General features: G+C 32.5%; 1 protein-coding gene across 8 annotated transcripts in view; it reads left to right on the top strand.

The window, feature by feature from the left end:
• The window catches only part of LOC145292090 (high affinity cAMP-specific and IBMX-insensitive 3',5'-cyclic phosphodiesterase 8B-like), a 973,128-nt gene that overhangs the window by 861,599 nt on the left and 98,891 nt on the right, over positions 1-12,638 (top strand). For 5 of the 8 annotated variants that reach the window (XM_080138173.1, XM_080138172.1, XM_080138167.1 and 2 more), the window contains one exon: positions 5,847-5,864. The exons of the other annotated variants lie outside the window; for them this stretch is intronic. In XM_080138173.1, the coding sequence (XP_079994299.1) occupies positions 5,847-5,864 (18 nt within the window). The remainder of the gene's footprint in view (positions 1-5,846; positions 5,865-12,638) is intronic. 8 annotated transcript variants of the gene reach the window in all.

The raw sequence follows: 12,638 nt of genomic DNA, 5'->3' as shown, positions 1-12,638 counted from the left end.
CCACTAATTAACTCCAGCAGATTGTGATGTTCAAAAAGTTTTATACATATGCATATAAATGGAACTCCTTGAGTGTGAATTCGTTCCCTATGGACTCCGAAACGGCTGTGCCGATTTCTATGAAATTTCACACTAATGCACTCTTATGTATCTGGAAGTGTTCTTAAATAGGTTGCTTTTTTATCGGTAATCGAAATAATCCCATGAAAGAAGAAACAGGCGATTTTCACCAAAGGTAACACCCTTGTACAACCTAACATCAAAAGTGTTTTTGGTAAGTTTTATTACCACACAAGCTAAAAGACCCGGCATGTCAAATCCACAGTAGGTTCTTTGATATGACAGGGGCGCATTCGAATTATTATTATTATTATTATTATTATTATTATTATTATTATTATTCAGTAACGGTATAATTCGTGTTTTTGGATTTTTTGAGATAAGGATTGATAATCTGAATTATTCAGATTACTGTTCTCATCTTGAATATTATTGTCGCAACATTTTGGCCAATGTAATCTTCAATCTTGTTTAGGGGTATCTTGTCAAACTCTGCAAGAACTCGTTGCATAACAGATAAAGTACTAAGCAAAATTCAGTTCCACATGATACTTCTTTGAAAGTTCAGCTCTTAGTGCAAGCGACACTAAGAATACAATTGCGGATTACTTTAGATTTCTACCTGATCATGGTTGATGGAATGAGAGCATGCTACCAACGTGTATTCAATAAAGGGTTCCATTTGAAATTCCATGCAGATTCCAGAGTTCGTTAGAAGGATTTCCGAGTTTAACAAGATACACCCGAAGAAGGTCGGAGGTTACATCGGGTGAAATGTGAAAATAACACACAGTATGAGAACAGTAGTCGGAATAATCAATATATAATACATATTTTTACTGGATTTGAAGTTTTTTTTAATTCTAACGACTTACAAATACATCTGAAGAAGGTTGGAGGTTACATCGGCTGAAACATTATGAGAATAACATGCAAGATGAGAACAGTAGTTTGAATAATCCATATAATACATATTTTTGCTAGATTGAGATGGTATCATGATGATGGCATCTTTCAAAGGAGGAGGTAATGCCTGGAATGGGGGTATTATCACGAACAGACATATAATACCTCAATATAATACTTCAAAAAAGAAGGTAATGCTTGGAAAACAACCTCATGTCAACAGAACAGATACTACACTACCCTCCTTCCTGCATCTTCTCTGAAAATTTAAATTTCATATTAGTCTGAAAGAGTACAGTAAATCGAATTGAGGTAGTACAATTAGTAAAAGTATTCATACAGATTCAGACAGACAGATGCCAAATCTCCATTATTAATAGATTTGTGTGCGTGTGTGTTTTATCTATTTAAATTGCATTTATCTTTTAAGGAATATGTGTTGAAATATGGCAAATCTATTTCAGGTTGTAATAGAAAAATAAGTTTGTTAATTTGATGCCCCTTCCCCCCAGGGAGAACATCTGTTAGCCTTACACCCACATAAAATCTTTTTTCATTTCCTTGCCTTTTGAAATGTTGCATGAATTGCAGTCGGTATTTTTCCATGCTGAAGTTGGCTTCGCAAAATGTCTACCCATCAGCATTATTTTAGCATATATGCAAGAATGTTGAATTTATTTACAACTATTTATTGATATATATAATTTACACACTAGCATGTGTGAATAATATTCATAGGGTCCTTATTTATTTGTCTCTATTCAAAAGTAGAGTTAGGCACAAGATCGGTTTTTAATTTGAGGGAAAATTCACTTCCTCAAAAAGGAACACTCTTGACTCGGACAAGAATAAAAAAACTACCTCAGTCTAGAAGGATTTCTCTCTTACAGATCGAGAGCAGAACACAGATGAAATGTATTAGAACAGATACTATACTTTGGTCAACTTGATCACATTTTTCTCAATCATGACTATTATCATTAATTTCATTCTCAATCAGGTGCGGTTTTTTAAGGGAATGGGGAGGGTAATTTTTAGGAGAACCGACTCATATCCAGATATATATTCTTTAAAAGAAATTGTAATTTGCTTTGTGAAGCAAAAAAAAAAATAACGGTATTTTACTTCAGCAAGTTCTCGGAAATCAACGCCCTGCTCGCTGGAGTTAACATTTGATTTCGTTCTGAGATACATAGGTATCCAAATGTTCATTGAAGATTATACCTACCTCAAAGTAAATCAGTGGAGAATAATATTTTCCTTCTCTCTAATTGACCATTTAAGAATGTTATTTTATTTACCTCCTCTCTGGAAGGTTGGGCACAAGGTCACGCATGATTGTGATGAAAGTGTTTCCCTGGAACAAACTAGACTCAAACTTGATACACCCAAATTTCCAGTCGATGTATTTAATCATTTAGCCACTGTCACGTGTTATAGTTTATCTTTCTTTTAATCTTTTCCCGGATTCCAAAACAAGAATTCATCTAGTTTGATGGAATATCCAGCTAAGTGCTGTTACTTGAGGTAACATCACTTGGAGAAGGTCCCTTGTTCCTTATATAAGCTAATGTATAACTGTGTCAAGGGAATCTTATTTAGGCTTCAAATACTATGTTATTTTTAATACTTAGTCAGGGTTTACTTGCAGGGTGTAGTATTCTCATATCAAGTTGTTTGGTCAAACTTTTGTACAGAGAGTATTTTTAAATGCTCTGTTGTATTATAGATTTCAATAAGCAAAAGTCGTTTTGATGTTTATATAGTTAAGATTGGTGGTAGATAAAAAAAAAAAAAAAAAAAAACGTAAGCATTTATTCATTTAAATGACAATGTCTGGTTTTACTGCTGGATTTTCCAAGTAAGTAGATGATCATAATGTGTGCAGCACATATCGTTTGCTACATGTCTCTTTGCTAGATTTTCCCAAGACTTAATGCTACACTGATGCTTAAGTTTGCATTTTATTTCAGCAAGTTGTCAGAAATCAAAGACCCCCCCCCATTTGTAAGGCTAACACTTGATTTCTATATAAGATACATAGATATCCGAGTGTTCAGTCAATATTTTTGAACGTCAAGTTCGCGAAGAACAGCAATTTTTCTCTCCCTAATCTCCCTAATTGAACACTTAATACTGTTATAGTTTATCTTTGTGTTTGTTTTCCTGACAAGAATTCATCTTTTAAAAATGATTATTCTCTATTTATCAAACATTGATTTAGTAAAGCAGTGATGAGCACTAATCTTTCTCTCAACCATTGAACACTTAATTATAGTGTATCTATGTGATTTTTCTGGCAAGAATTCATCTGGTCTGGTGGAGTCTCCAGCTAAGTGCTATTACTTGAGATAACATCACTAGGAGAAAGTGCACCGTTTCCTTATATAAGCCATTGTATAACCGTGTTGAGGGAATCTTATTTGGACTTTAAATACTATATTATTTTTATATTTGGTCAGGGTTTACTTATAGGGTGTAGTATTCTCATATCAGCTTGTTCTGATAAACCTTAAAGCAAAATGATCGAAGATACATGAGGATGGTGTCTAATAGGCATTCAAATTCTCCTCTAAAATATGTGTAGGATAAGACACCTCATTGATTTTACTTTTCTTTTTTTTTTCTTTTTTTTTTTTACAAAGGAGTCATCACTTATCAAGGCCCGGAGCCCACTCGAGAATAAGTGGTCAAGGGGAACATGTTGTAGTCGTTTTTAGTAGTAGAAATTTGGTAAATTGGATTACTTAAAGGGATGGCTCATCATGAATTTGTTTGCACTGAAAACAACCATATTGTAGTCAGTTGGAAAGCAGGAAAACAGAACAGAGTTCCACAAACGTGCAGTTCTAAGAAAGAAGCTTTGTTCATGGAATCTACGTTTAGGTTTAGACATAGATAAAGAGTGGGGGAAATTATTGATAGTGGCTTCAGCTAGAAGAGTATTTTTCGTGAAAGTCAGGACAGGGGGATCATAGATTGGAGCTCAGATGAGCACTTGCCATGAAAATAATGATAAAGCAGAGACAGACTCGCAACGTCTCTTGTGTGGGAAAAAGTTTGCAGGGAAGAGAAAAGGGCATCCCTCACTAGGCTACAAAGTCTATTTTGAACTCTGTCAAGGCAGGATAAACTGCCTCTGGCAGCACCTGCCCAGATGTGGCAACAGTACTACATTCTTGGACGTATTTGACTCTTATACAGGTAGAGAACTGCATCAGTTGTCAGATATCTACTGGAACAGTAGAACGATCCCACCAATTTTCCCAGCAGCCCTGGCAACGGATTTGATGTGCATGTTTCATCTCAGATCAGGTTGGTTGGTTGGTTGTTTTACGGCATATCAACCTTTTTCGGGTTATTTAATGCCGAATCCAAAGATTTTTTTAATAGAATATATTTGTTGTTTTCACATCGGTTTCTATTTAACCCACAGTTGGGACCCTAACAGGTACTACCACTCCGGGTCAGAGTGGACCTGGGAGCAATGGTAATTAAAGGGTGGCTCCACACTCCCCAAAGCCCACAAGCTGGGGCCTCACCACTGGATATAGTTTAAGGTCATATCCAGGACCCCCATTGAGGGACTTTTATCCTCTGCAGGGGGGCAGTCGGCGTATTCTAATGCCCCACCGACAGGGCCACTCAGATCAGGAGTAAAGGTCAGACCTAGAAGTTTGTCAAAACATGGAGCCTTTCCAAGACAAGAGCCATTCATGTCGATTGATGCCAGATGGGGATCAGAGCCTTGATGATGGAAAGATAGAAACTTGGTCTTAGATGCATTAAAATTAACCGGCCATCTCTTTCCCCATTGTGCCACGTGGTCAAGATCAGAGGAGAGAGAATCAGAGAGAACTTAGTCGTTTACGGCCTTTGAAGTGTTGCCATAGATGGTAGTTTTTCTAATTTCAAAAAAATAAAAACTAATACTGTGTATGCCAAAATATTGAAAGCAACACAAAGAATCTTGTAGTGTGAATATCTAAAGGATTTTAAGCAATATGAAGGTGTTGAGAAACTTTAAATGATTAAAGTGTGGGGGGGGGTCACGCTTATTGTGGTTTGATGCTATATAGAGATCTATATAATATTCTACTTGTTCCTTCCTTGGTTAGTACTATGTTACGTTTTAGGCCAAAATTGCTTCAAAAATGCCAAATTCGCGAAATTTGGCTTTAAAAAGGCCAATTTGGCAACCCTAGTAAATAATATGAGAATGGCTTCTATTTCATGAAGCCTCGTTTTCGAATATCATAATAGCAATATATGATCATTGTTGTAATCGTGTGAGAAAGGAACTTGTAGCAATTTCGATGTGCAGCAGTTCTTCTCCAAAGAAAAATGTCAGCAAAACTTTACATAAAAAAAACGGAACATTCGAAAGAAATAAGGGTAAAAAAAGAACATTGTATGCCAAGAAGTGCTTGGCTGAAGGAGTAAATTAAAGATTGTCTCTTACAACGTGATTATATTATTTGTATTGAACTATGTAGCACAATATTACTTTAAGTATTTATTAGTATTTATTAATTTATCTCATTTGGGTTAGTTCTATATTAAAAATAAAATGGACACTATTCCATAGAAATGTTAGTAAACTTATATTTGCTACGTGTTATTGGTTTTTCTGCTCAAAATCTACATTTTTACACCATCCAGAAAAATTTCAGCTTTATCAAAACATATTTTTGGATTAAATATATTTCTCATTGCGTGGAATCTTCACGGGTTCTGCTATTAGATTAATAACTCGATAAAAATTAAAGAGTAAAAATGTCAGTCTATTCTGGTGTTCTCCATTGTTTAGGCATGTTCAATTTAAATTCCGGTTTAGTATTTTTTGAAATATATTATTTCGTTTTTACTCTTTGTTCCAGTTATTTTCCTGCGTGCAGGTACGTTTTAGCATGTTCCATTTACATTCCGGGTTTTTCTTCTTTTTTTCTTTCTTTTTTTAAACAATATGCATCGGTTTTCAGATTTTTCCACATGAATTGTTCGGTTTTTACTCTTTCCCCAAAGTTCCTTTCCGTTTTCATGTTCGCTTTAACATGTCCCATCTATGTTCCCGCTTCAGATTTTTTTTCTAACAATATTCACTTCCTTTTTGAATTTTCTTTAATATATTATCATGTATGTTTTCTGATGTGCTAAGTAGGTTTGACATGTCTTAGATCCATTCCGATTCTAAAATTTAAAAAAAAAACACAACAACTAAGTATTAATGATATAAATCTGTCAAGATTAAAAATATTAATTAGTTATCAAAAGATAATCATGAGAAAAAATTTAAAATGTTCAATTTTTTATTTCTTTTAACTATTAATGATAATAGTCATTTTTCTTTTAGTTAAAAGTTAGAAGTGGATAGAATAAGAACAGGGAGATTCTGCCATTACTAACCTGCAGAGCATTATTAGGTAATATTTCTACAAGCATTTATTTATAATCAGACTTTTATAGTTATGGATGACCCAAATATTCAATAATTTTCCCCCATCTTTTCTGAACATTTGTCTCACAATTACACATGCTACTACCCTAACAGAAGTGTCCATTGTCTCTTAAGACTGAACGGAAGCATCACAAAATATTTTGAAGCAGCAAAAAACAACCAACGTCAGTCATTGATGAATTGGTGGAGAAGAAATCGTGGAAACAAGCATTTATTTATGGGAAATCAGACTTTTATAATTATGGATGACCCAAATAATCAATAATTTTTCCCCATTATTTCTGTCTAGTTTAATAATATTAAACGAAGTTACTTTTAGACAAATGTAAATACATTAGATTCACAAAAAAACAGTGGAGTCAAGAAGAAACCATCAGAAGAACGTTCGATAAAGAACAAATCAAAAAGACTGGGACAAGTTTTGTTACTTTGGTGATACCATATCAGTATAGGGAGGAGCAAGTGCTAACGTGATCGCAAGAATTAAGGATGGAGTAAATTCAGGGAATTTTTGCCATTACTAACCAGCATAGTGTTACCACTATCAACCAAGGGAAGAATCTACGGTGATGATGTGAACCTTAAAGAAGGGATTAGATCTTGTGAATATTTTATCTAGACAGTAAAGGAAATACACGTTCAACTGGAGACTTTGTTGATTTGGTCACCTTGAAAGAATAAGATGCAGAACATTTAAAGTGGCAGGGGGTGGTCAAGGGGAAAATGTGAGTAAGTGATAAGAAAGAATCTGAGAAAAAGAGGGTTGATACGTTTTGACGTGGCCAATTCAGCATCACCGTTCCAGCTTGGCCAGTCCGGCATAGCCGATTTGGCGGGGAATAGGGACGATTCAGCATCAAATTAGCGCTTCATTGTTATATTCAACGTTCTTTTTTTATATTTATAAAATTAATTCAATAGGCGAAGATATTGTTTTTTAATAAAATTAAAATAAAAATTATTAAAATTTAATTTGAATTTTAAAAAAGAACTTAAAAATAACCGTGTTTATTAAAAAAAAAACAATGTAAAAATAAACTATAATACTTCGTCGTCAACGAGATTATTTTTTCATATCGTTTTTCTAAAAAGAAAAAATTAAAAATAACCATGCTTATTTAAAACACAACACAAAAACAACGAGATTATTTTTTCATCTCGTTTTTCTAAATCAAAAAAAAAAAAACTAAAAATATTTTAAAGTTTTTACTCCTTAAAAAATTAATTAGAAAATAATTAACCAAAAAAGGTTTTGCAAAAACAAGATTTTTCTTAAAAACAGTTAAAGTGATATCTTTTCATATTGTTTTCTCTTAATTTTTTCTAAAAAAATTATAAAATCTTTATAAAACTGTGACTGACGTTGTCAGTGCCGAATAGTCCCTCCAACAGCCCATTCCTGAGAAAAAGAGAGAGAGTAATTTGAAGCCAATTTCTAAAAAGCTGTCCAACACATGCCAGCATGTAAAACAGATGTTAACCCGGCGATTATGAATTATTCATTCATATCGTATGAATCAGATTGTTGGCATTGGTTTCTTCCACTGTCTTACTAAAATGCTTCCTAGAGAAACATCGGCACTTACAGGAGGTTGCCAATATTCTAAAGGATAGTGTTTCTATGAAACGAACTGGATTCGAACTTGGCACATCCAGATCTTCAGCCAGCGGCTCTAACCACTCAGACACCGGTGCCTCTCTAATCTTAATAATAACTGATAATAATAAAAGGAAAGGAAAGAATTTTCTTTCACTTTTAATATAGACATAGAAGTATTCCTTTCTTCTTCTTCTTCTTCTTCTTCTTCTTCTTCTTCTTCTTCTTCTTCTTCTTATACTTATTATTATTATTATCATCATCATCATCATCATCATCATCATTATGATGATGATGTGTATTCACTAGTTCTCACACAGGCCATCATTAGAGATTGCTCACCGAAAACAACCGGGTACTTATGAGGAAAACCACTTACAGGAGGCTGCCAACATACCTAACTGAAAGTGTTTCTGTGGAATGAACTGGATTCGAACTCGTCAGTCCGTGTTGTAAATTACTTAACTATCGTCACCTCTCATGATTATGTTGGTTATTATCTCCGCCATAATCATTTGGTTTTAATGTTCCAAAATATTTGCGAAATCCACCACGGATGGGTATTTGAGCTAAATAATATAGATAGATTTTAATGGCTTAAACGGGTGTATGAGTTATTTCCAAGAATCTATCTACTCGTACTTTCAGACTGTCAGTTGTGTAAACGTTTATGGATTACTAAATATTCAAATGTTTCTTTGTCCCCACGACAACAAGATGGAAACGCTGCCATCTTGAAAAGCGAAAACACTATATCATTCCGGGGGTAGGGGGTACTGTTTGTGGCAATAAACTGCTAAAACAGGTTATCTCGTTTGTCACGGTAAACTAACGACTTTCCTGCATGAGTTATATTGTCCATGCCAGGAAAACTAACAAGCGGCTGAGATGACCTAGCAAAGGTTAATGTTCTCTTGACTTGTGCCTAGATAAAACCGTTTTTTTTTTTATTAGTTTATTTTGTTTTGTTTTTTACTATATGGATCGTTTCTTGTGAAATGTCCCAGTTTATTTAATAAAAGGTTCAAAGACCCGAGAAAAGAAGATCAAGAAGCCATCATTTTTGAAATATAATTATCCACTGACACGTGTTTCGTCGTCTACGACCTATCAGAGTGGCTGAATCTAGCGAGATTCGAAATCGGGACCGCACGGTAATGAACCTTACCGCTCACCCATCTCGCACGACTGTCTGGATATATCGCGATTTACTTAGATGTTGTTTGTTTTGGTTTTAGCGATATGTTTTGAATGAATTCAATTATTTACGAAAGTGCATTTTTACCTAAATGCGAGCTGAGAATAATTTTCCCTTTAACCAATTCGGCACCCCCACATGGGGGGGGGCGATATATTATTAGTGGTTTGTTGTTTAGTGATTTATGTTTTTCGACATAGGGCAATCATAACTATTACGTGTAATTATATTCATGCAGATATTCTACATAATTTATATCTGCATTTATGTTTACTATAACCTTTTTACGCAAATATTATTCAGATATAAATTATGTAGAATATCTGCATGAAGGGTCGAGCTTAAAATAAATACGAAATCTGCATTAATCAAAATATCATATTTAAGCGTATTTTACGATCAGACTATGCCGGTCGCCCTATTAGTTATTTATATATATAGGTTCAAATTAGGAACATAAGATTCTGTTCACTCTAGACATCATACTGGTGTTAAAAGCCAAAGAATCAACATTCATTGAACTTAGACGTTGTATCAGCAATAAATATATGAATATATCTACTTTATATATATATATATATATATATATATATATATATATATATATATATATATATAACTACTTAATTTACTCACATAAAATTAATATACGAAAGTATAGATTTATGCATAAGCTTTAAGTATTTACTTCAAAAGTGCTCAATACGTAGGTAGAGCTAGTTAGTAAGTTATAAAATGTATATAGCGATTAAGCTACACTGAATATTCCGCGTTTCATCCACTCTAGGATTCTTCAGGCTTATGCGCGAATTTTGTGGTTGTTTGTCGTTTTTATATGCACGGAATATTCAGTGTAGCTTCATCGCCATATACATTTTATAACTTACTATATATATATATATATATATATATATATATATATATATATATAGCTTTAAGTGTAAGAGGAAAAGAGAAAGTTCAATTCCACAAAAGGAGACTTATCCGGATAATGCCAAGCTCAACAATTATTATTGGAGCTTATACAATAGGACAACAAGAGTATGAAATGAATACACAAAACCATATATATATATATATAGTTTTGTGTCTTCATTTCATACTCTTGTTGTCCTATCATATATATATATATATATATATATATATATATATATATATATATATTCATTACTATTTTATATATATACAGGGTGACCCAAAAAAAAAACAAAAGCTAAATGGAGACAATCTAGAACATATGATGTAAAACGGAGAAAAAAGGCCAAAGACCCTAGTGTTTTGATGTGATGTTTTGAATATAATAAATTAGTTATGACCAAAGTTTCATTTCATCCGGACAAAACACTAAGAAACGGTGGCTAATTAGAGTTGGGGCCCGTTCTCTTTGGGTCACCCTGTGTATATATATATATATATATATATATATATATATATATATATATATATATATATATATATATATATATCTAGATCTAAATAAAAATGCATCTGATAAATCTAGATTTGGTTTTGGCTCCTTTTGTTTTTCCTCTACCCAGTTTTTGTTTTTGTTTTAGTTTTTTTGTTTTTTGTTTTTTTTTTGCACGGATATAATTTATTTCGCTTTAGTTCTTTTCTGACAATATTTTTTCTGACTAGCAATATTGATAAAATAGTGAAATGTTACCGTACTTATTTAAACAGCTTATGACCTTAACGAAAAAGATTCCACATTTTGTTATCTATTTCTAATATCAGATAAACGATCACATTCTAATTATTAAGCTATTTCTTTCTTTTCCATTACTTTCAATCTTTTATTGCATCTAAGTATAAATAAACAAAGCAACAATGAAGACATTTTTACTTACTGACTAAAGAGCTTACATGTTTAGTGAAAACATAAGGTTTCGGCAATTCTTCTAAACTACTAGTGCTAGATCATGATTTCAACTTTCACGGCATGTTTCTTTTTTTTTTTTATCGCATTTTACATTAATATTCGACTAAACTGCTCAACTAAATTTATATAGTTGTTTAATTAGTTGTAAAATAATTAAAAGTTATTTCTTATAAAACCCAAAGACGACATAATTTAAATATTTATTAAAAAAACAGCAAATTGCCTATACATGTTACACTTTCATAACTAAATTGTACACTGGAACACATGAGCGTATTGAAAAAAAAACCCACTAAACAACAAACCACTAAATTATAAAGAAGAAAACATATTACAACATATCTCTCTCTCTCTCTCTCTCTCTCTCTCTCTCTATATATATATATATATATATATATATATATATATATATATATATATATATATATATATATATATATATATATATATATATATGAGAAGGAAAATTAAAACTGTAAGTTGAACTTGACAATCAAAATTTATTGTTCGACTGAATACTCCAAAAAACAATTTACAAAGTCCTTATTACGCGGAGTTTCAAAGAATGCTATTCTTGTTATTCTTCTCATCAGAGGACATAAAGAAATCAGCAAATGAAACTCCACGGAATAAGGACTTTGTAAATTGCTTTTTTGCAGTATTCAGTCGGACAATAAATTTTGATTGTCAAGTTCAGCTTACAGTTTTAATTTTTTTTTTTCTCTTATAATAAACTCTACTCTCTATTGCGCATTGAGCTTTCTTATTCGGTTGGGATTAAATTATCTATCTATCTATCTATCTATATATATATATATATATATATATATATATATATATATATATATATTTATATATATATATATATATAAGTACTGTTATTTATATTAGCTTGAAGTTTACTTTAAATGATTCATCCAACACATTCATATAATTTGGCTTCTTCAGATTACTGTTCTCACCTTGAACGTTATTTTCACAAAGTTTCAGTTGTGGTAATTTTCGACCTTCTTCAGATTTATCGTGTTGAATGTCGGAATCTTTTTGTTGAACTCAGGAAGCTGCATGGAATTTCAATCAGAACCTTTTATATAATCCACAAATTTTAGTAATAATATGCAGTAATGAATAATATTTACATCTAGAAATAAAGTAAGTTTTAGGCGCCTAAAATTCCTACTAAAATTGTCTGCAAAGGCCTGTAACGCAGTGGTTAAAGTACTTACTAAAAATTCATTTGTAAATTACATTTTTCTAAAGGTTGAAGGCGTAATCCTCAGTGCAGTCGATCAAAAATACAATTATTAATTACTTATAACTTCTACCCCGTCATGGTTGATGGAACGAGAGCAAGCTACCCCCTTGTATGAAATAAAGGGTTCCATTCTAAATTCCGTGCAGATTTACGAATTCGTTAGAAATATTCTCGAGTTCAAAAGAAAGATTTCCGAGTTCAACAGCAAGATTCCCAAGTTCGACATGATAAACCTGAAGAAGGTTGAAGGTTACATCAACCAAAATGTGAAAATGACATTCA

The sequence above is a fragment of the Euprymna scolopes genome, chromosome 13 (genome assembly GCF_053919585.1).
Source record: "Euprymna scolopes isolate OS-2025 chromosome 13, ASM5391958v1, whole genome shotgun sequence".
NCBI classification, from domain to species: Eukaryota; Metazoa; Mollusca; class Cephalopoda; order Sepiida; family Sepiolidae; genus Euprymna; species Euprymna scolopes.
This window is presented reverse-complemented; position numbering and strand designations above follow the sequence as displayed.